The 20,514-nt window shown below is 44.1% G+C and overlaps 1 protein-coding gene across 2 annotated transcripts in view; it reads right to left on the bottom strand.

Moving 5' to 3' along the window:
• Positions 1-5,455: 5,455 nt before the first annotated feature.
• LOC128297735 (uncharacterized) overlaps positions 5,456-20,514 on the bottom strand; it is a 36,830-nt gene continuing 21,771 nt past the window's right edge. For both annotated transcript variants that reach the window (XM_053033426.1, XM_053033425.1), the window contains exons 5-9: positions 19,699-19,901; positions 15,030-15,057; positions 12,815-12,899; positions 12,487-12,693; positions 5,456-5,652 (exon numbers count right to left, since the gene is read on the bottom strand). In XM_053033426.1, the coding sequence (XP_052889386.1) occupies positions 5,456-5,652; positions 12,487-12,693; positions 12,815-12,899; positions 15,030-15,057; positions 19,699-19,901 (720 nt within the window). The remainder of the gene's footprint in view (positions 5,653-12,486; positions 12,694-12,814; positions 12,900-15,029; positions 15,058-19,698; positions 19,902-20,514) is intronic.

Below are 20,514 nucleotides of genomic sequence, written 5' to 3'. Positions count from 1 at the left end.
GTTCGTTTTGCCGCTCTCTGAGTTTTGGGTGAGCTGGTTAAGATCAAGCATGTGCACCGATCGATCGATTGTAGAAGGGTGCGGAATGCGGATGAACGCGTGCTCCGGAACGGGTGTGGAATGTGCGCTTTTGTGTGTGTGTATTTACATGTGAACGATCGGAAGCAGGTATGTGTTAAAGGGCCAATTTAAGGGATTTCGTCCCTATTCACAGTACACATTATGTAAATATCAGTGAATGACATAAAAGTTATGTAACAAATGTATATATTTTAAGGTTGAATTTTGAGGACATTTTGGACAAAGGAATGACAGCCCGCCCGTACTTGTACTACATGAAATAATTATTTAAGATTGAAATAGAAAATTATAAAACTGTTAAACCAAGAGTAAACTGAACGATTCTTGGAACGATTCCTTGAAACAAAAGAGACATATTAATGTTTAAATTTAGTGATCTAATGCCGAATTAATGTTTAAAGAAGAGTCATTAAAAACATGAGACGATTATTAAAATATTCATGAATCTTCAAAGATTCCTAAAAATACTTCATGAACCTTTGAATAGTCATGAATCTTCCGAATAGAGCTTCTGTGGTATTTCTGTAATTGAAAAATTCATTTGCATTATTGAGTCTGAATCAGTATCGATCAATACTGCTTAAATCGGATACATAGCATGTATTTTACTGTCGTGCTTAATGTATTTTTAACGAAGAGTCATTCATATGAATCATTAACGAGGAGTCATTCAAATCTGGAGTCGACTTTCAAATAATTCAAGAATCCTCAGAGATTCATCTCAGAGAATCCTCGGAGAATCTTTGAGGATTCATGAATCCTTGGAATAAATATTCAGATTCTTTCATTCAGTTCAAATATTCATTCAGATTCATTAATCTGAGTCTGGATTACCCAACACTACCGGATTTCTTACTCTTCGGCTTATATTGGAAGGAGAGACTAGTTGTTGAAAGCTGCAATATCTTTTGAAGTGTAAATGGTACACATTGAAATATTGATGCGATTGAAGATATAATGCATACATTGACGTGATCCATTTAAGCTTGACTTACCTTAAATATTTCAACTAAGAAATTATTTATACTAATTATGCATAGATGTCAGCTTTTCAAGATGTATGATTTTATACAAGAGATAGAAAAAACTGTTAGAGTTTTCGTTTTCTTCTAATAAGTGTTTTGGTTTTATTTGACAACAAATGAGGGTCGTGGTTGGTTGGGCGATTGAACCAATTGCCGGTCAAATGGGGATGACATAAACTATTGAGAACTGTTTGATTTCTGGTGTATTCTATGTTCGCATCTAGTGGTCTGATAAACAATAGTAAGTTTTCTGTGTCTGTTTACCACTGTCGGTCCACTTCGTGGCGAAGAAGTACGTTATATAGCGCGAGCTAGTGTGCTTCGATAGTAAGTTTTGAAAGTTTCCAATGCAGGCAATCGGGGTCAAATGCGTAATGACGAGAAATGAGTCACTGACGGCGGGTGTGTGGCTGGGCAACAGGACACATTGATGAATTCATCGCCCGGGTAGGTCACAAATTGGGCATATGGTACTGGGGAGGGGAAGGTCTCCTTGATTGGGACGCTGCTCAACAGCGCAATCTCATAAAGGTGGGCAAAGGCGGACATCTTTGGGAAGGATGGAATTAACCTCTTTGAAGGATTTGAAGGATTGTTTGTTTGGTTAAAAAATCCACCATGCTGTTTGGGATTTACCCGCCCATTGACAAGGTGGCCATTCCAATAGGCTAACAAAGTTTGTTGTGTGTTGTTTCCAATATGGTTTTGTTTTTTTTGCAAATACATACCCATGGTTTGTGTTGACCATTTCGAACATCGACGATTAGTGCTCTATTTTGCGCAAGACATCACAAACATTCAGTTTTAACGACAATCAACAAATGCTATCATCAACTCCCCGAAGCCCACGATCGACCAGCGTTCGTGTTGTGTATGTGTGTGTGTGTGAAGATGCGTTTTGTTTTGGTTGTTGGGGAGTTGATTCTCGTACCTAGCGGGAACCTAAGCGGGGTACGAGATGATCCCCGTGCCCCGGTTACAATGGAAACGTCCATAGTTGCGTTTCCTCTAGGCAAATACGTGTGTTTTGTTTTTCTTGAGTATGCTGCGTAAGTGAGTTACGCGTGTGTTAAGTATAGCGTTATGTTTACCACACGGCACGGCAACCGGTGTGGGGTGGTTTATATGCTGTGCTCTCCCCAAATGCTCGGACGCATCGCTAAAATGTCGATAAGTTTTAAACATCGAGTTGAAACATGCCTAAAAAACAGTTACAATTTGGTTACTAACGATGCTGTTTTGTTTGTTGTTCTCGATTCGCTTCGATTTCTCCGCGCTGTTACGCGCGTTACGGCAGGTGGTGTGGTTCCTAATGCTAGTTCCTAGTTTTCCCCTAAGCACAAAAAATACACCGACATACATCATGATTGTTTCGTAACTAGTTCAACAGTTTGCAGGCTGCTGTGGCCGTCTGTGGTACTTCATATCGCACCGGCTATTGCAGGTGATTAGAGGCTTACACGATTTGGTTGGATTGTATGAATAGCTTGTAATGGAATGTGGCCCTTGCACGGTTGCTATGGCGTCAAATGGCCCATTATGTGGTGACACTGATACATACGGTAATGCTACGCACTATATGCTTCATCTAAAGGGATTAATTCGACTGTTTCATCCACATGTTTGAGCCGCTCGTTTAACAACTATTATTATTGTTCGGGGTCATTTGGGGTTTCTTGAATTGTCTGAGCCGTGGAGCTTTCATTATGCGGGAAATAGATTGCGGGATGGTTACTACGGTGTGTTGCTGTTTTTTCTCACCCGGCCGCTACTGCTACATCGAACTGTCGCTCGGACAATCGCTGTGCCAATAAATACTTCCGACGTTCGCACCCTCTTCCGCAGGATCGCACAAAAAATGGTACTCAAAAATTGTGTCCGAATCTACGTACGTCGGTGTTAGTGGATTGCTAGGTTCTACCCGTATTGTGTGTATGTATTCTCATTATAATCTTAAGCTAACCGCTGCTAGGCTGCTGGCCCGCGTACGACAAACAGGACGCGCCGCCTACCCAATTCCAGGTCTATCATCTATCCACGGGGAAGGAAGTGGGTGTGGCATTGTTATTGGATTGTGTACTTTTAAAAATGTTTATCCATGCGACACGCATTCAGAAGACTGATGGCCTCATCCCATTGGAGGGCAGCAGTCTTCTAATCGCCTTCTAAGCTTAGACGCGCTTGAAACTTACATATATCTCGAATCATGCACCAGGTGTTGTTTTAACGTTTCTTCATTTATTTTCTAGCTGAGTAGGTGCTCATCGTGGCGCTTACACAGTCTCTAAAGTTGTTTGCAAAAACCCGATTTATTCCTGGTCGATCGATGTTTAACCAGGGAGCGGCGATCTTGGTTAACAAACCACAGCAGCTTGGTGCTCAAATGTCCCTGTTACCGCATTTCGCTCACGACTCAGGAATAAACCAGCACGAAATGCACTCCATCATCATTATCTTCCATTAATGGTTACCTCCTGTGTGTCCGGCTACGTTTGCCCAGGACTTTGCTAGACACACACACGTCACGCTTGTTACGTTAATGTAGAATTAAGCTTTACCACAAACGTTCTGACGAAAAAACACGGCCCACGGTGACGTTCCGTAACGCCTAACGCCTGGTCACTGTGTGCCGTACCGAACTAGTAGTGCTACAAAATGTAGGTAAGACTGATATCCGTTGAATGAAACTGTTAAAACATACACTCGAATAATTGATAATTGGTCTTTGGAGTTGTGTTGTACGCTTTGTTATGTTTAGTTTTTTTATCAGTAAAAAATTTCATCCACACCGCACCGATCGTTTAATTCCCTAAAATCATTATACAAGATCATTGGATCAGTATCATCAATGGTAAAATATTCCTATTACTTTCCCGCACACCAACATGACGGAGTTTAAAGGTGGTAAATAATCGCTACTTTTATGTTATTCTATCGTAAAAATCTCACCTCGCAACATGACTTAAATCTCTATCATCAATAGAACATCGTTTCAGAAACGGGATAGCGCGTGAGTTGCGAGCCAGACAGGGTGGTAAATAATGTGTCAACTCTTACCGAAATGGGGTTATACTAAAGTCTACTTTTGATTCTTCGTTTCCGCCCGTCCGTTATGTCTGTGTGTGGGTGTTTTTTTTTTGTTTAAATAATTTTCATGCTACACTTCAACAGCGCTGGGTGCTACGGTATCAAAACGGTTGATCGTTTTATACGATTACTTCTAATACTCGGTAATTGTCTAAATGTTTAGGAAGGCAATACTGATTAATTACTAATTTAGATGCGATTTTTTCATTTGTTGTTGGGTGTGTTTGTTTGTGGGGGTTTTCGGTTCTGCACTGCACTGCGGCTAAACACTGTTACAAAAATCATTACAAATGGTTTCAACTCCCCGACACAAGGGGGCTCTTCCCCAACGGGGAGTTCTAGCTTTCGTCTGCTGTTTACCTTGTTGTAACAGTAATGTGTGGTAGCGTTACACCTATATGCACCTTCCGGTATGTGCTGACTGCAGGGAAGAACAGGCAGTACATCAATCAATCAATCAATATCACTCCGTACACATACACCTCAGCAATGGTTTATTTTTTGTTGGTTGCGAATATCGACACTGATCGTACCGATGTCTACACATTTCATAAATTCTGCACAATCTATACAACGACATTTACAAGCATTACGAGGTCTACGACGTCGGACAACTGTCCATCGGGAGAGGGAGGGAATAATGCCACCGATAACGCGATCAGCTTGGGTTTCCCCCACACCCCATTTTCTGCAAGGCTACACGGATAAGGTTTTGTTTTTGCAAAGTTGTCTAACGAACGATTATTCTATTGCTGCTGAAGGCGTATCTTTTGTGTTTACGTTCGGTTGCGGCTGCTGACTGAGCACACCATCGGTGGATACTTTGGGTTTTTGTTTTGTTTTGTGGGCATCGGATCGTTTTATTGTTGTTGGGGTATGTAAGCTGCGAATAAAGGAAGAAGAGAAATGAACGGTAATTGTTTAACCTCTCACCAGGAAATGGTAGTGCACTGTAGTATAGGTGTTTAAAACGTGTACAAAATGTTCATTTCCCAGGCAATAACTTAAAACCCCCGGAAGGTGCGGATTTAAGTGTGAAAAATCTAACGCAACATATTTACAGTGATACAATGCATGATAACAATTTAAATTTCACCACGTACCTTCACGATCACTGAATATTCTGCACGGAGTTGATCTTTGCATACTGTAAAACTTCCGATTCTAAAACATGTGTAACGGGTGATGACATGACAGGTTGGTGATGCCGTCACACGTCGAACAACTTCCGACCTCAGACAATTTCCACCACACAAGGGACCTTAAAAGATGAAATCCCCACAGTCCATCGCGTAGTCAAAGTCCTCACCGCCAACGTCCTCGATGCCGTGCAAATCGAACGGTCCGATGTCGGTGTGGTAGATACCGCCGGCACACGGTGTTTCTATCATGTTGGTACAGTGAGTCGTCGGCAGGGCGTGCAGCGTTATCGAATCTTCGCACTGGGACCAAGTGAGTGCTGGAAATGGAAAGAATAACGGCAACATAATTAAAATAGTGTAAATAAATAAAAAAAACTTTAAACAAACACCCCAAGAAGAATACACATCTGTTAGTAATTTCACCCACCAATAGATGGCGCTGTATGATCGTCGATACGGCGGCGTTAGCATGTGGCTTTGTGGCATTAATGGTATTTATCTCCTGCACAGTAATAGCGTAAAAGCAACGATAATTCAGATTGTTGTCCACTGATTTATGTACACTGTTCCCGCATGGTATGGCCACACATATAAATCATCAAAACGTTGTCTACAGTTTTGATTGATGAAGTTCGCTCTCGCGCCAGACAAGTACACTTCAAAATGAAATATACGGTTCGGCGTAATCAAAGGCAAAGCTAGGCAAAAAGATAATCCTACCGGTGAGAGCGTTTTTTTTTGTTTTGCGTTATCCATAATCCGTTCAACGCATCGTGAGGAAGGAAGAAAAATCGCGGAAAAAGTTTTCCAATAAATTTGTCAATCTCAAGCGCTCGACGATGTACTCCTGGGAGTGTGCACGGTTTTTCGAAATTCGACTCCATCCATTCGACCGGGATGGATGCGGCCAGTGTGTATGATTGAATGGCAAGTCTTGGGCAGACATCCTTGACCGTCGTTGCCTTGATTTTCTCTCCGGGGAACGGTTTTGTATTGGGCACAACTTTGTAGAACTTGTTCTTTTGATGCTTGTGTAGCAGCGGTGACATGAATGCAAGAAAAAAAACAAAGTTCACTCCACTTCAAATCATGCCAGTCCCGAAGGATGCTTTTTGCGGTCCTTCTCGATGGTGTCCCTTGGCCGGCGATCTATCCGAGGATATCAATTAGCCGGTTAAACATTCATCGGATGGTTATCCGTTGAAATAGGATCCATTTGTTTAATGTGACTGTAAATTCGCTTAACCTTGGCCGGGTTTTTTGCTGTTTCGCTGTTTCGCCGACCTTCCGTCAGGGAGTGTGTTTACTTTCGATCTACTGCGGGGGTCATCCGCTTTAAGAGCGGACACGATGCTTCCCTGCTGGAGCGGAATAATCCTCGAAGCCTCGAAAGACATTGTTTGAGTGCAAAAGTAATCAAACTTTGTGTACAGCGCCGTGCGGTAGCAGTGATGCCGGCAATGATCCACAGCCACCGGTGGCGGATGGCCCGTGGAAGTTCTGCTGATAGGCACCAGCAAATCATCACCGGCTCAATCTACCTATCGTACCCGTTCGCATCTCTTAACTGCCTGTCGGCGGCACCTTGGAAATTGTTCGCATAAAACATTTCCGAACGAGTATAATCAAAGTCAAACCATGAAACATGATAATCATCACCATCATCGTCATCATCATCATCAGCACCATGTTCATGACTTTTTTTTTGCTTTACTTTCCTCATCAACACGGTCGTGTCTTGCCCCATTTGCAGCAGTATGTAAATCCCGCTCGGCGGGTGAAGATACTCGCACGCATTAGAATGGGCAGAAAAAGTGTCTGTTCTGTTTTTGCCCCACGTTGTCATTGGTGGCGGATCATCATAATCGGCTAGCGCGGTTTTCATCACGGCAACTCGACAAAAGGATGTGGGGCGAAAGTTTTGAGCTGTTTATCTCGGCTGGATGCGAGAGAATTGTTTGGGATTGTGGGGACTTTATGAGTGGGGAAAAGTTTTTTTATTCCACCAAACACCCTGCCTGCGTTACGATAGTCCGGGCGTGTTCGGCGCAAACAGCAACAAGAAATACACCGAGGTTAGTGAGGTGAAAAATTTCCCATAGAATAGGTCCGCTGATGCTTGCGTCTTGATAGAGAACAGGGAAAAACAATGATGAGAAGCAGACTGTTTTTATCACGTTTGGTTTTCGCTGCTTTGGCAATTTCTTGCTGCTTCCTGGGAAGGCTCTCGTACGACTCTCGACGGCAAAAAAAAGCATAGAACAACGTCCCGTCAGTGATGTCTCACTTTCGGTCGGCAGTAAATTCTCGGATAAGAAAAGCAAGAAAAAAGCACCAAGCTGTGGCCGAGGTGGCCTTCCATTTCGCTGGGTGATTAATATGCCGCTTCCGGTCGCTAATTACTTGAAAAGCGTTCGGGCGGTGCAGAATGATCGCCTGTCGGCCCGTCAGCTCGGGTCGGGCATGCTGATGCCGAAAAGAGTCATGACGCCCGGGACGCGAAAAGTTTGGGCAATCTAGCTTTCGGGATATCCCAAAATTCAATCAAAGTTTCATTTTTGTCTGGTGACAGTTCGGCTCGCTCGGCAAACGCAGAAACCCCTCCCGGGCCGGAATTGGCAAGAGAAACGGTAAAGTTTTCCCCCGGGCCGGGTGTTTGGTCCGACGGGTTAGACGATGCCCGAAACCGAACGCTGGATGGCATTTGTTTCATTTTCATCGATAGCAAAATTGGCGGTGCGTGAAATGATGCCAAGAAAACAAACATTAATTCGGATTGACTTGCTATTAGCGCGGACGAAAATAATTACTACGTGCCAAGCGTTCCGGCTTCCGTTTGCCGCAAGCGAGCTGGGCGGGTACTGCCACCGAGGAAGCTAATGTACGTTCGCATTGGTGAAGTTGTGGAAAAATAAGTTGGGTAATAATTTAGCAACCGGAACGGGTCACAACACACAACTTACAGGCTCGATACGATGGTTTTATTAATTTAGTAAAGTGTTTTGGTGTTGTTATTTCTCGGATTAGTGCTCGTTCTTATTTGTGTCTAAGAAGTTTGAATATTTCCTCGCATAAGTGATAACAGTGGTGATATTGGAATATTCTATGTTTATGGAATTAAAAGATTGTATTATCTAAAAGATTAAGAAGAAGGTAACCCTCTATTCTACCATCAAGGCCTACTACATATTGATCTCGCGGAGAACATCCTAAATTCGCTCAAGTTGCATAAAACATTGGTGTACGATCAGATCGAGTCCCGATTGCATTGTGTATTCCTTATTAAACCCTTATTATAAAACCCTTATTAAACCCTTATTAATTCCTTATTATTGGTGCACAATTATTCAACAATTATAAATTTTTCAATCCAATTATTAAAGCTAAAAGAAGCAAGCAGTTTACCGAATTCAGTACGTTAAGTGACGAACCTTTCCCTATTAAATTTGTGGAAATACTATGTTTCATGTCTAGTCTGCTTTGTCAGTTCTTCATACGGAGGTACTTTCTGGATGGGATTTCCGTGTCGGTGAGATCCGTGTAGGTGAGAGATAGATGAGTGATCGGTCGGAAATTTAAAAATAGTTCTACTTATGCAAGCAAGGTAAGCACATTCTCCTGTGTGATGTTCGTTGTTCCGATGGTTCTAATATTGTGTTTTTTTAGCTGCCTTCACCGCTGCTTCCCTCAGACCTCCGAAGTGAGGTGCTCGTGGAGGAATGAAATTCCATTTCATCTCATTCGTCGCGCACCAATCAAATAATGCATCTCGATCATCTTCATCGCATTTAAGCATCTTATAAATGCGATTCAGCTCGCGTGACGCTCCTTTCGACGTAGGTGCATTGTCTGAGTGTAGTTCCCTTATACTTCCGCGACGTGAAACTCAACGACGTAGTGCTCCCAAAAATGCTGTTGTGGTTAGATCGCTTTCCAATTCGGTGTGAAAGCATACGAATATCGCGTTGTATGCTATAGTGGGACTTCTGGTGCGAGTAGGTGATTTAAGAAAAATTGGCCTACTTTGATCAACACCGCACACTGAAAACGGTCTTGTCGGTGAAACTCGCGACGTCAGCAGGTCAGCCTTAGAGACTGTGTTTTATGAGTGTTGGTTGGTGGTAGACAGACTTGCATAAATTGCGACCTCCAATGATCCAGAATCGTTGTCGCAACGGTGTAAGCAGCATTTGAGGACCAGCATTTAGTTTGCTCAGGCGATGTGCAACTGCCAATAGTGCTGCCAATGGATGCTTTGATGCGAGTATGACTGGATGTTTACGAAATCGAAGCATTCTTGGTCGTTTTCCCTCTCATCCACGATGAGTTCTCGATCGGTGATCGGATGTTAGTGGCGGCTGTGCTGGAACGTGGTGAGACAGTTCGTGAAGTTGTGTTGGAAGTGAAAGTAACAAAGGGACGTAAGCTTGAACTAATGCACTGTCTTCTGTGTCACTTGCAGTTTATCTACCACAGGGTGTTTGGAAAAACCGTTTTCGACGAGTCGTTGCGAAAGGGCAGTGGCTGGATCCACAATTACCATTCGGGCCAGTACCCGAAGGACGTGGACACAGCTCGACGATACGGATAAAGAGCAGTGGAATGGATGTTAATATCACATATCACATATATCAGCAGATTGACTCGCGGTACTGTTTGCCTTCCACATTTCCACATTCTCACGCGGTTATTCTTCTTCTTGATGACAATTTTTGTTGGGGGACAACAGAGAGCATAATGGAAAGAATTAATCACCGTTAGTGTTTAATGTCCAGCTCACAACAGCTAAAGGAGCTCACGATCATCGCAGTCGCCATTGCATATTATTTTGAAGCGCTTTTCCTTTCGTCGAAGTCTCCGCGCACGCGCGATCGGAGCCACCAAAAAGCGACCGGTTTTGTGATTTCTGACACCAAGAGAGCATCCACGAAAGGAGATAACATCAATCTGATCCGCACAAGGATCCGCCATGTTTGTACATAACATATTGATATCGCATACTCACGTTATCATTCGCTTTGATGGTATCAGAATGAGAGATCTTCTACGATTGGCTATTAGTTACACATAATATCAAACCAGGGAGAGCGATCGATAGAGTAAATAGCTCAGATGCTGTGGCGATAATCCTCCGTCTCATTTCATCCATCCAGTACCTACAGTGCGTCTCATAATTGTACAGCAGTTCAGTTTTTTAATTATTAGCAGTAGGAAATGTGCAGTGCCACTATTTCCGAAGGCATTATGTATTGTTTATTGTTCAATTATTTCGCAATAATTATATCTCATGTCGTCATGGAGTTTCCGGGAGTTTGAAAGGATTCCATACATAAATATATGATTTCAATACTCCTTATTGTTATTTCCATAAAAATGAACTTGGTTAGAGTCATTTGAGGGTGCTAGCACATTTGGACGAACGGAAAGAGAGAAAAGATCAGTCGACGGATCAAGCGCTACGATCACTAGAGGGAAGGGTACAGCTATATGAAATGCTGCCTGTTGGTACGGAAATTTGTGCTACCTCTACCGTATGGATGCTCTCTTGGTGTCAGAAACCAAAAATTCCATCGTTTCTGAAGCATTCTCGGTCGATTCCGGGGCACCGCAGCGCAGCGAAATCCGACACCGTTCTGTTTACCAGACCGTCCCATCGTGTAAAAATAGTGCAATTTGATTGTCCACGAACAAGATAACCAATTGCGGTAAGGTCGATACGATCGGTATCAGTTACATCTATCGTAATACCATCTGTAACACGTATAACTATGAATTTGTTTCTCTCTTTTTCCACATCTGGTCGCGTTTTATCGCATAATTTATGTACCCTTTCACTACCCTTTTTCAATAGAAACAAATTTACAGATCGGGCGAGCGTGTATTTATAGATCAACTTACAATGAAAATCGATACGAAGCGAGCGCATTTCACAGATTGACAATCAATTTCCAATCCAATGGTAAAAAAGGGGCATCGCAGCAATGTTTGAAACATTGAATGCAAGCATTAATTTTCGAACACTGCCGATGATTCGCAATTGCTTGTACTTGTCATGGAATTTTCATCCCCATTCGATTTGACCTCGACCTGAGTAGCGCTTTACAATGGGTCAGGATATAAAAACGCAATGGAAAAAAGCAGGCTCTTTCCCTGTATGAAATCTCTCATCGTGCCATTCGGATGTAATGGTTTATTTCTTTTTTCGTGTGATGTAGACAAGCGTTGATTCGAGGCGGTCTTGGCTATCGATTGAATGAGCTTTTCGGAGTGCTTTATGCCGGTTCAATATGTTTCTGCCTTCATTGCTTTCATTTAACGGTGATTTCAGTTACACCGCTCAACCTCCCGTTCCACCCGTTACTGTTTTTTGTCTTTCAGTACAATAAAACAAAATGAAGCGATTTGTAGAGAGATATGGGATACGATAAACGTAAGCCGGCCCCCCAGGAACAGGAGCGTCATTCATCATCATCATCACCCATATGCTGTGCTTTTGATCAAACGATGTTTCAATTTTTCGGGACGATTGCCAGTGAAGATTGGTTCGGGAACATTGGCACCGGTAAGAGGTTACACACCGAGAAACACACAGCCAACGGGCAGCCGAGATGGTCTCGTACCGGCGAGGAACGTAAGCGTCACGAATTCAATTTATTCCCTTTTTCTCTGCTAGAAATCAATTTTCATACATCGATGAGTCGGTAACGGCGAGTAGCAAAAAGGCTCGCGTTATGAGGGCTTGTGGTGAAAGGTGAAACAGCGCACAGCTTTCGCTAACGGAAACCATCTTTTGAAGCCACGAACTGGCTGTGGCGTTCTAGTGTTGTCCCGTATTCTAGCCTCACCTTTGTTGCTCAATTGAGTGACAAATTGATTTCGTTCGAGGGAATGAACAAATTACGCAGGGGCTTAACAAAAGTTGTTCGAGAACAACAGGGAGAACAAGAAAGCAGTAATTCTTGTACAGCAAAACCTCTGTGATTGATTTTTGAGACAGTAGGCTTTGAATATCGCTGATGATGTTTGACAATAAATTAATTTTTGCTGGAAAGAATTGCTCTTAAAAGCTTACTTTTGTTCAGTTTTAGCTACTTTCCCATCTGTTTGCAGGATACAGGATAACACGCAAGCAAAAAAGGCCCATTACTTACCACCACTCCAGATGCCATTGGGTAGGGTCGCCCAACCCCAACCATGGCCCCAGGGTAGGGCACACGCCAGCGATCCCTTCGGGTCCGTGGTGTCTTGTGCGTTCTTCTTGATGATTGCAACGGCCGCCTCGCCCCGCACCTTCGTCGTGTTGTGCTCGATGGTGTGCCGATTTTTCCGCCGGGCCGATACCTCTGAGCTGGTAGCAGCTGTGGATAACAGAACAAGCGAAATTAATGTTTACGGTGGGGGTGGTAATATCGGGTGGACACTATCGGAAAGGTGGCGGAAGGTGCCCGAACTGGTGCCCCTTCGGATAAGCACACTCACGTCGTATCCGTACAATCGGTCTCCGGAGCACGCCCATCAGGTGTGGTTTATCGACGACCAGCTCGATCTGCGGTGGCGGTGGGAGCTGCAAAGGATACCGATAATAAACGGTCGAGATTGATAAGAGATATAACGCAACAGGACGTTCTATTTATCAAGCTTCAATCGGCAATTGGCGTGATTCGTTGTTTGCTGATGAACACCAAAAGTCAAGAGGTGAAAAATATGAGTCTCAAGAAGATTTTCACTTCCAAATGAAGAAGAACACTGCAGGAAGAATTTTTGTTAATGAAGGAATAAGGCAAAAAAAACTTCTTCTAAGGATAGAAGGCCCATTACACTGAAAGTTATCAAATATTTAACAGCAAGGATGTGGGAGGCAAGCCCTGAAAATAGAAAACAAAACCCGGCCCCCCAGTGTGCGGAATAAGTTTTCACACTGGCTAAACGATGAAAACAACAGAAAAATGGGTTGATACAAAAGATAAAGGAAAAATTCAATTAGGAATTAACGAAGATTGGTGCGCGTCCCGGTATGCGCATCGAGCAATGCGTGGGCTGAGTACGGGCAACGAATAGGGACTGTATTTTGCGGCAGGTCCGGGTCAGCTACTGGGCGCCTCCATTTCGGGAGGTGGCTTTCGTGTGCGGGTGAATGCTTTATCAAAAAGCCAGTCCGACCTGCAAGTAAATCCTGATTACGCGCGCACTTGCTTGCTTGCCTTTTCGCCATTGTTCAACCGGGTGAGTGGGGAAACCGGGCGCAGAAAGAAGGGAAGGGCCCCGAAGAAGTAATGCCCAAAAGCTGGTATCTGTTTCATCAAATCGTATTTTCCACCTTTTCGTTGTTGGTAGGCACCATTTTTCCCACACCACAAAACAGGCCGACCAACAATCTGCCCACCTACGCTGGTGGTTGGATGGTGAATTTTTTTATTCTTTAATCCTTTACAAAAGTGTTTTCCTGCACGTTTTTTTCCAGTTCTTTTGCCTACTTGCAAGTGGTTTGTGTAGGCATTGTGAGTAGGAAAAAAGCTGGCAGCGCCTTAAGGGTATTAGTAGGTGCTCTGGTTAGGTAATTTGGGTAAGCTGTTAAAGGGAAGGTGCTAAAGTTATCGAATAAATCTTAATCAGACGCAAAGACTCATATTTTGTAATTGAATAAAAGGGAGGGAGGTAGGACTGTAATAATATTTTAAAGATTAGTTTAAAGCAGGATTTTCCGTCTAGTGTATTCAGGCAGTTCATGTTTTACAGATATTATTCTAGACTTGCTTTTATAATTGTTTTTGACTCGAACGAAGTTTCCCGAACTTGATAAATAAGCAAATTTCGGTCTATTTTATTCTGAGTTTACAAAACCGTGCTGTGTTTCCTCGCAATGAAAAATAGTTCGCAACCAACTCAGAATATGGTAGACATGTTGCCAGAGATTGGAAGTGAGTTGGACATAGTAACATTACCGTACCGAAACGTTTGCGGTGAGTTCGAATGTAGCTAAAGTAAGGATAGGCTGTATGCAGGCAAGACGTACGGTTAGTGTGAACTTGGGATACGGAAGCAGGAAATGAGAGTGATCGGAAATGAAACGAAATGGATTCATTCGAAATGAAGCATGCCGGTGGTTATTCTTTCCCCTTTTTTTCTCATGCGCACGGTTTGACATGGGCCGTTAACTGGATTAGTGAGGTTTTTCCGACCGAATTCGAACCTGCATGCTTAAAGGTTAACGAGGGGTCAAGGAATATACAAAACTAAAACGTGCGGCTGGTACAATCTGCGTATCTGTCCTGGAAAGATTGGCAGGGAAAGCCGTGAAAGATGTCAGAAGCAATATTTTGCTCAACCAGCGTTCATTGTGGAGATTTAATACAACGGGTTTAGACGTTTCAGCCGAATATGTGAATGATTTTGGTGTGTTCCGTTGAATATCGAAAAGAGGAAATTAATTACCAATGTTAATTAGTAATAAATTCGAGGAAAGAAGTCTAAATAGGAGCCCACATTTGCTTGGTGTTTTTTGCAAAATTCTGTATGCTCTAAATATTCTTCTCTTTTCTATTTCTAGTACACTTTTATATTAAAATAGCTGCTCTATTTGTTACGGTGCTAATATTCGCTTGCTATACATTTCTTTCAAGGTTTTCGGCCCGGAGCTAGCAAAGTAAAGTGATAGCGGAAATATAAGCAATGAGATTCAAGAATTTAAACTTACCGTCTTTGTGATGGCAGCAATCCAATCGCTGTGAAAACAAGAAAGCACAGATAGAAGAGTGTGGTGAGCAAAATCGTCACTGATGGACCCTGAAAATGTTGCAACTGGCCAGTGGTAAATGTGTGTATCTACGCCGAGGGACCGGTGACACTGGGTAAAGTAAAGTCAACAAAATGGAGTTTGATTTTTGTGCCCGCTTCAATGCCACGAGTATCTCATCTCCGGAAAAAAGGGGCAAACGTTGGGATCGGAGGATTGTTCATGTAACAAAAAAAGGGAAAAGCAAAATGGAATGCTTGAAGTTCTCGTTCGCAGCAGCAAGCACGAGAAAAAGGGAGCCGATGTGAGAACAAATGGAACAGTGTGACAGTAAAAGATTGTAAAATAAACGGTCCCGTGGTTGGAGGAATGTGGGACACAGTGGTATGATCGGTTGATATTGAAATGCGAGAGGGTTGTAAGTCTTTCCTGTGGGTTAAGTAAATATTAATCTTTCGGATTTCTGCGTTTTTCAACTATAAAGTTCAATCTATTCGAAAGATTTTATACAAAACTTGAATAGCTGCAAAATCGTGCCATAAAGGATTTGTCTCAACACAGAAAGACATTTTCGAATGTCAAATGTATCCACAACAGTGCCACGTTTGCGAACACTGGCAGGTGGTGATTAACCTTGCACACCTCACGTTCTGCTAATTTTGGGGAAAAACAGACAAGGCGAACGGTGCAAACTATGCTTAACTATGCTACATGGCAGATAAGCAAAGGTGGTTAAAATTACAATCTATATTCAACAAAGACGCTACGGCCACGTGTTCCACAGGGGGACATGCACGTGCTCGATCCCACTTTCCCGGTGTTGAGGTACGCGCGTGTGTGTTTATTTTTGGGTACCGTTGCCCGTTACCGTGCCCTGAAAGCCTTTCTACTAAAAATAGCGAACAACGGGCTCATTAATGCAGCTGCATGAGCACGGACCGGACCAGCGAGGATGGGTTTTTCGAATCTTTCAGGACGCAGAACTCCATTCATTGGCTTCTCGGTGTGTTTTCGAAGAAGCTCAGCAGCAGTGTAAACACGGAGTAGCTGAACTGCAGCACGGCCCAGCAAGTGGCGAGAGACATGTCGTAGACGCTTCCGCAACTAATGCGCAGTTCGTGCTCGGCCCGTGTCATCACGACGAGTATGCTGGTCCGGATCCGACGGCAGCGCTGATAAAGTGGTCCCGAAACCGGTCGCAAGTAATCTGTCCACTGGGAGCTGTACAAATGAAACTTGATGGCATGTACCTGTACCGTAGGAGAGAACATGACGGGTGCGTGTGAGCCGTTTATTAAAGGCAAACGTAAAGGAAGCAAGTCCTTCGAAGTCCTGGCAAACTGACCTGTATCTTGAGTAAATCACACAGCCCTCCAAAATTCAGCATGTTCAGGCAGGCGGTCAGTGCGGCAAGGATGCTGTACAAGTGTTGATCCCCTTCGTTGGACATCACCATCTGACAGCCGGCGAAGGTGATGAGTGAAAAATCGGCCACCAGGTTAAGCAGCAAATAGAGCTTCAAATTGTTGCGCAGTGTGCTTATTTGGGCTAGTAGCCGTTGGTGCTCAGTCACGCACATTCCGATTTTAAGTTCGAGGGCGTCCCAGTACCGTTGATGGTACGTGGCAGCGATCGTGCTACACTCGCCAAACACCTGCTCAAACTCTTGTCCCAGCCAGTAGAACTCGAGTGTCAGGCCGCTGAGCAACGTGGACACGATCATGATCGTGTGGATAAACATCAACGACATCAGCGTCAGCGCTAACGGGTACAGCAGCACATTCGCACTGTCCAGCAGCGGCAGCTCAAACACGGCCAGCGGGCTACAGTCTCGCAGCAGATTGATCCAGAAGAATACCTGTGCTATGTTCTGCAGGTAGAACACCCACAGATAGCGGGTGACGCGATCCAGAAGCGCTTTGCGCGGTGCACGCTGCTTGTGGATGGCATTCTGACGCTGCTGCAGAAAGGCAACGGTCGCCGTAAGATCGCGACGGAACACCGCCAGCGAGACCCACATCACGATGCACATGGCCCCGGTCAGCGTGACGAAACTCATCGTAAAGCTGCGCTCCGTAAACATCCCTCTCATGGAGGCTAGGGCCATGGCGACGATGGCGGTGGTTTCGTACGCGACCGCAAACACTATCAGCACCATTTTGAGCCAGGTAATGCGATGCTGTACGTCCCACGAGAAGAACCCGATGAACCGATCCATACCGTTGATGATCACCAGCTGACCGGCGTCGGTGACGCGTTGAATGTGTTCTTTGACGAATTGCACCGAACCGGACATTGTGTGGTCGATCTCGAGACGATTGAAATTCTACCGCTCCGCTCTCTTTCGACGGTTACGAAGGAATGACCAATGCGGTACGCCTACAGGCGATCTTTGAACGAAGAATTAATTTTCAATATTCATCAACATCGGGTAGCCGTGCTCGGCAATAGTGGAGGTGGGAAAAGTTACAGCAATTCCGGCAAACTTTTGACTGAACGCAAGTTTGGGAATTGGATAATTGTACCCCGTTTCGACGAAACCGGTGGTTCCGGAGACCGGTGGCAGATGATTAGATGGAGGAAATTAAAACTTTTCCGTTCGCGTTGACCTTCTGGCAAACGGAGTGACGGAGTCGTGTTTGTACGACAAAATCATCCAAGGTTCGAGCAGTGGAAAGTTAATTGCTTACCCGGGCTGGTAACGATTGATCCGTGCGTGCGTCACATGGCCTGAATGATGTTACGGGAGGACCCAGGTTTAAAAGCACAGCAAAGGGCGTGATGATATTTGGTCGCATTATTACCAATGTGGTGGATAGATCGGTAAGTCTTTAATGTTAGGAAGTTAAGGCTTTTGGTAAGGCTACTCAGTTAATAAAGTTTTGTGAGAAAACTGTTGAAAATGTCATCTTTCATTGCTCAAAAATTCGACGTTAAGAGTAATACTTCGGTCCTAAATTGGCCATATTGGTCGAATAGTTAGTCCTGAGCTATTGGGGAAAGGTTCGGGATTGCTACGAAAGCGAGTTCAGAGGAAGTATTTATTCCTAAAAATTAAAGCCAATATTTAAACATGACACATTCGAATGGAGGCGCCCAGTACTTCACTGAAGCGGGCGACTGTGAGGGCTCCCTTGTAAACAAAACTTTTCATGTAACTTAACTAGACGTCGGAGGTTATTGTTTCACAATTGTTTGTGTTCGAAGCATGGTTGTTTTGATCATGTTGGCACTCTAATGTCCACTAACACAGAGGTGTATTCAGCGTCTCAGCATGAAACAATTGTAGACCAAAAGCAAACGAAAAAATACCAAAAGACACAATTACCAGACTGCAAAGGTTGAGGAGGTCGTGTAAACAGCAATAGAATTTCACTCCGTTTCGCCTCATTTATCGTATTTGCTCTAGCTGTTGTCCCTGTGCTTGCGCAAATTTGTCTCCGGCCGGTTCCCGATGACGATCCACATCGACGATGGTTGTCACCTTCTGGGGGGTGCTACGACGATGGGCAGCAATACCAATCCAAGCAGGCAGCCGTGTTTGTCTGGCTTGTTTGTCGAGCCGAAATGGCAGCGCTTGCTAGACGGACATGTTATCGCTAATTTATGTCAACAAATTTGCTCGACCTCTTGCTGCGTCATGGAGTCCAATCCCTTCGCTTTGCAAAGGATTCGCACGGCGTTCATTATTTTCTGGGGAGCATAGTTGGAAGACTTTCCCCTGTTTCATCGCTAAGCAATAGTACTTTTTTCGACCTTCCCGCCAATCCTCTACCGCACGGGCCTGAATGCAGGGCTCGCGATGTGTTTTCAAATCGTTCCCGTTTGCCTTCCTGTGAGGTGAGGTCCGATGAAAATTAATCTCCACCAGCGTAGATGCCGTAGCGTAGATGAAACGTTTGCACATCCTGTTTCACCGAATCATCGACCCAGGTTACCAGGGAGCGAATATTTCAATTACGTTAAAGGCATAATGGTTTGTTCGAGTAAATCCGTCAGTTTACACAGGACACGATGAATATTTAGTTTCGTATCCAGAGATTCTAGTGTTTGTAAGCTTTGTTTGCGTAGGACGCGTTCTGATTAGGCAAGTAGCTATTTATTTTGAAGGAGAAAAGTTATGAGCTGTGCGCCGTGCAGCGCTTTGTAGCGGCCGATGGATGATAGCAACATCATCGTCAGCAGTTCAACAAGTCTGAAGCGGGATTTTGGAAGTCGAACTTCGAGTGTGGTGCTTTAGAGACACAAATACACATGGGAAACTGCTTCGTGAAGCGGCTTTCTCGAGCAGAATTCAACAAGCATGAGAGTCCTGCCCTTAATATTTAATGTTTATTGTGAAGGGCTTGGAACTGTGCCAATTTGGAAATTCGGAAACGGTGTTTGAAAATATTTGCGTAAAAGTTTGTCACATACTCTGGATAGAGTGGTCCCATTGCCACATCGCCATTCAACGCACTTTGCTAAATATCGGCACGTGTGCTTCACGGCACTTTACCCAGCCACTTTACCCAATGTCGCGGTGCCCAACGTCGAACAAATGTTTCATCTTCTTCCATTCATCTCCAACGAAACTTTATCGAGTGGGGTGTTGTTCGCCCAACCCCAAACCCATAATGATCCCACCTACCTGACTTCCTCTTCCGATTTCGCAATCATCCAGTACACTTTGGAGCGCTTCCGGCGCGACCCGAGCGCGATTAGCTGCGACACACTGACGCCATCCGGGAGCGGGGGCCGCCGCGGTATCTGACCGGTCCAGTGTGCAATCGCAAGCATTTCCGGTGCCTCTTTGACTAGAATTTTCCCGGCAGGTGACGAACGACCCGGTTCCTACAAAGAGGAAGAGAGAGAAAGAGAGAATGAGAGAGCGAGAACAAGTGGATGTGGAAAATGAAATCATGATTAATTGGGTTTTCGCTTGCAATGGCATCGGTGATGGTCGTTCATTTGCAACCGTGGTGCGCACCGTGGTTCGGGTTGGCCACCGGTGGGGTTGCCGGTTGAAAGGATTTCCGGTTTTATTTTTCTCTGAATCGAATCATTTGTCGGTGCATTTGAAAGCTCTTATAACGGCAGAACGGTTAAAAAGCGGTACAAGTAGACGCTTAGATTTATTGATTTTGAAAGTGGCTGAGCGGCGGTTGGAATATTCATTGTGAGTACGTGTATAAGGACGTCATGCCAAGGCTCGTCGCAATCACTTAGCGAATAAATGCAACCCCGCAGCACAATGCATGTGGACGAAAGTATTTCCTGGGAAACTTCGAGACTAAGAAGCGCAACGAATTGCTAACGAAGCACTTTCATTTGTACAAGCTCATTAAAAAACGTACCAAGAAGATTTCCATTTTTAACATTTCCATTCGCTCTATTCGATTTGTTTCATAAGCTATAGCAATAGGCACATTTTAATTGTTGTATGATTAGAATAACCGTAGTATTT

The sequence above is a fragment of the Anopheles moucheti genome, chromosome 2, assembly GCF_943734755.1.
Source record: "Anopheles moucheti chromosome 2, idAnoMoucSN_F20_07, whole genome shotgun sequence".
In the NCBI taxonomy this organism is placed as follows: domain Eukaryota; kingdom Metazoa; phylum Arthropoda; class Insecta; order Diptera; family Culicidae; genus Anopheles; species Anopheles moucheti.
The sequence above is the reverse complement of the archived record's forward strand: the minus strand, read 5'-3'. Positions and strand labels throughout refer to the sequence as shown.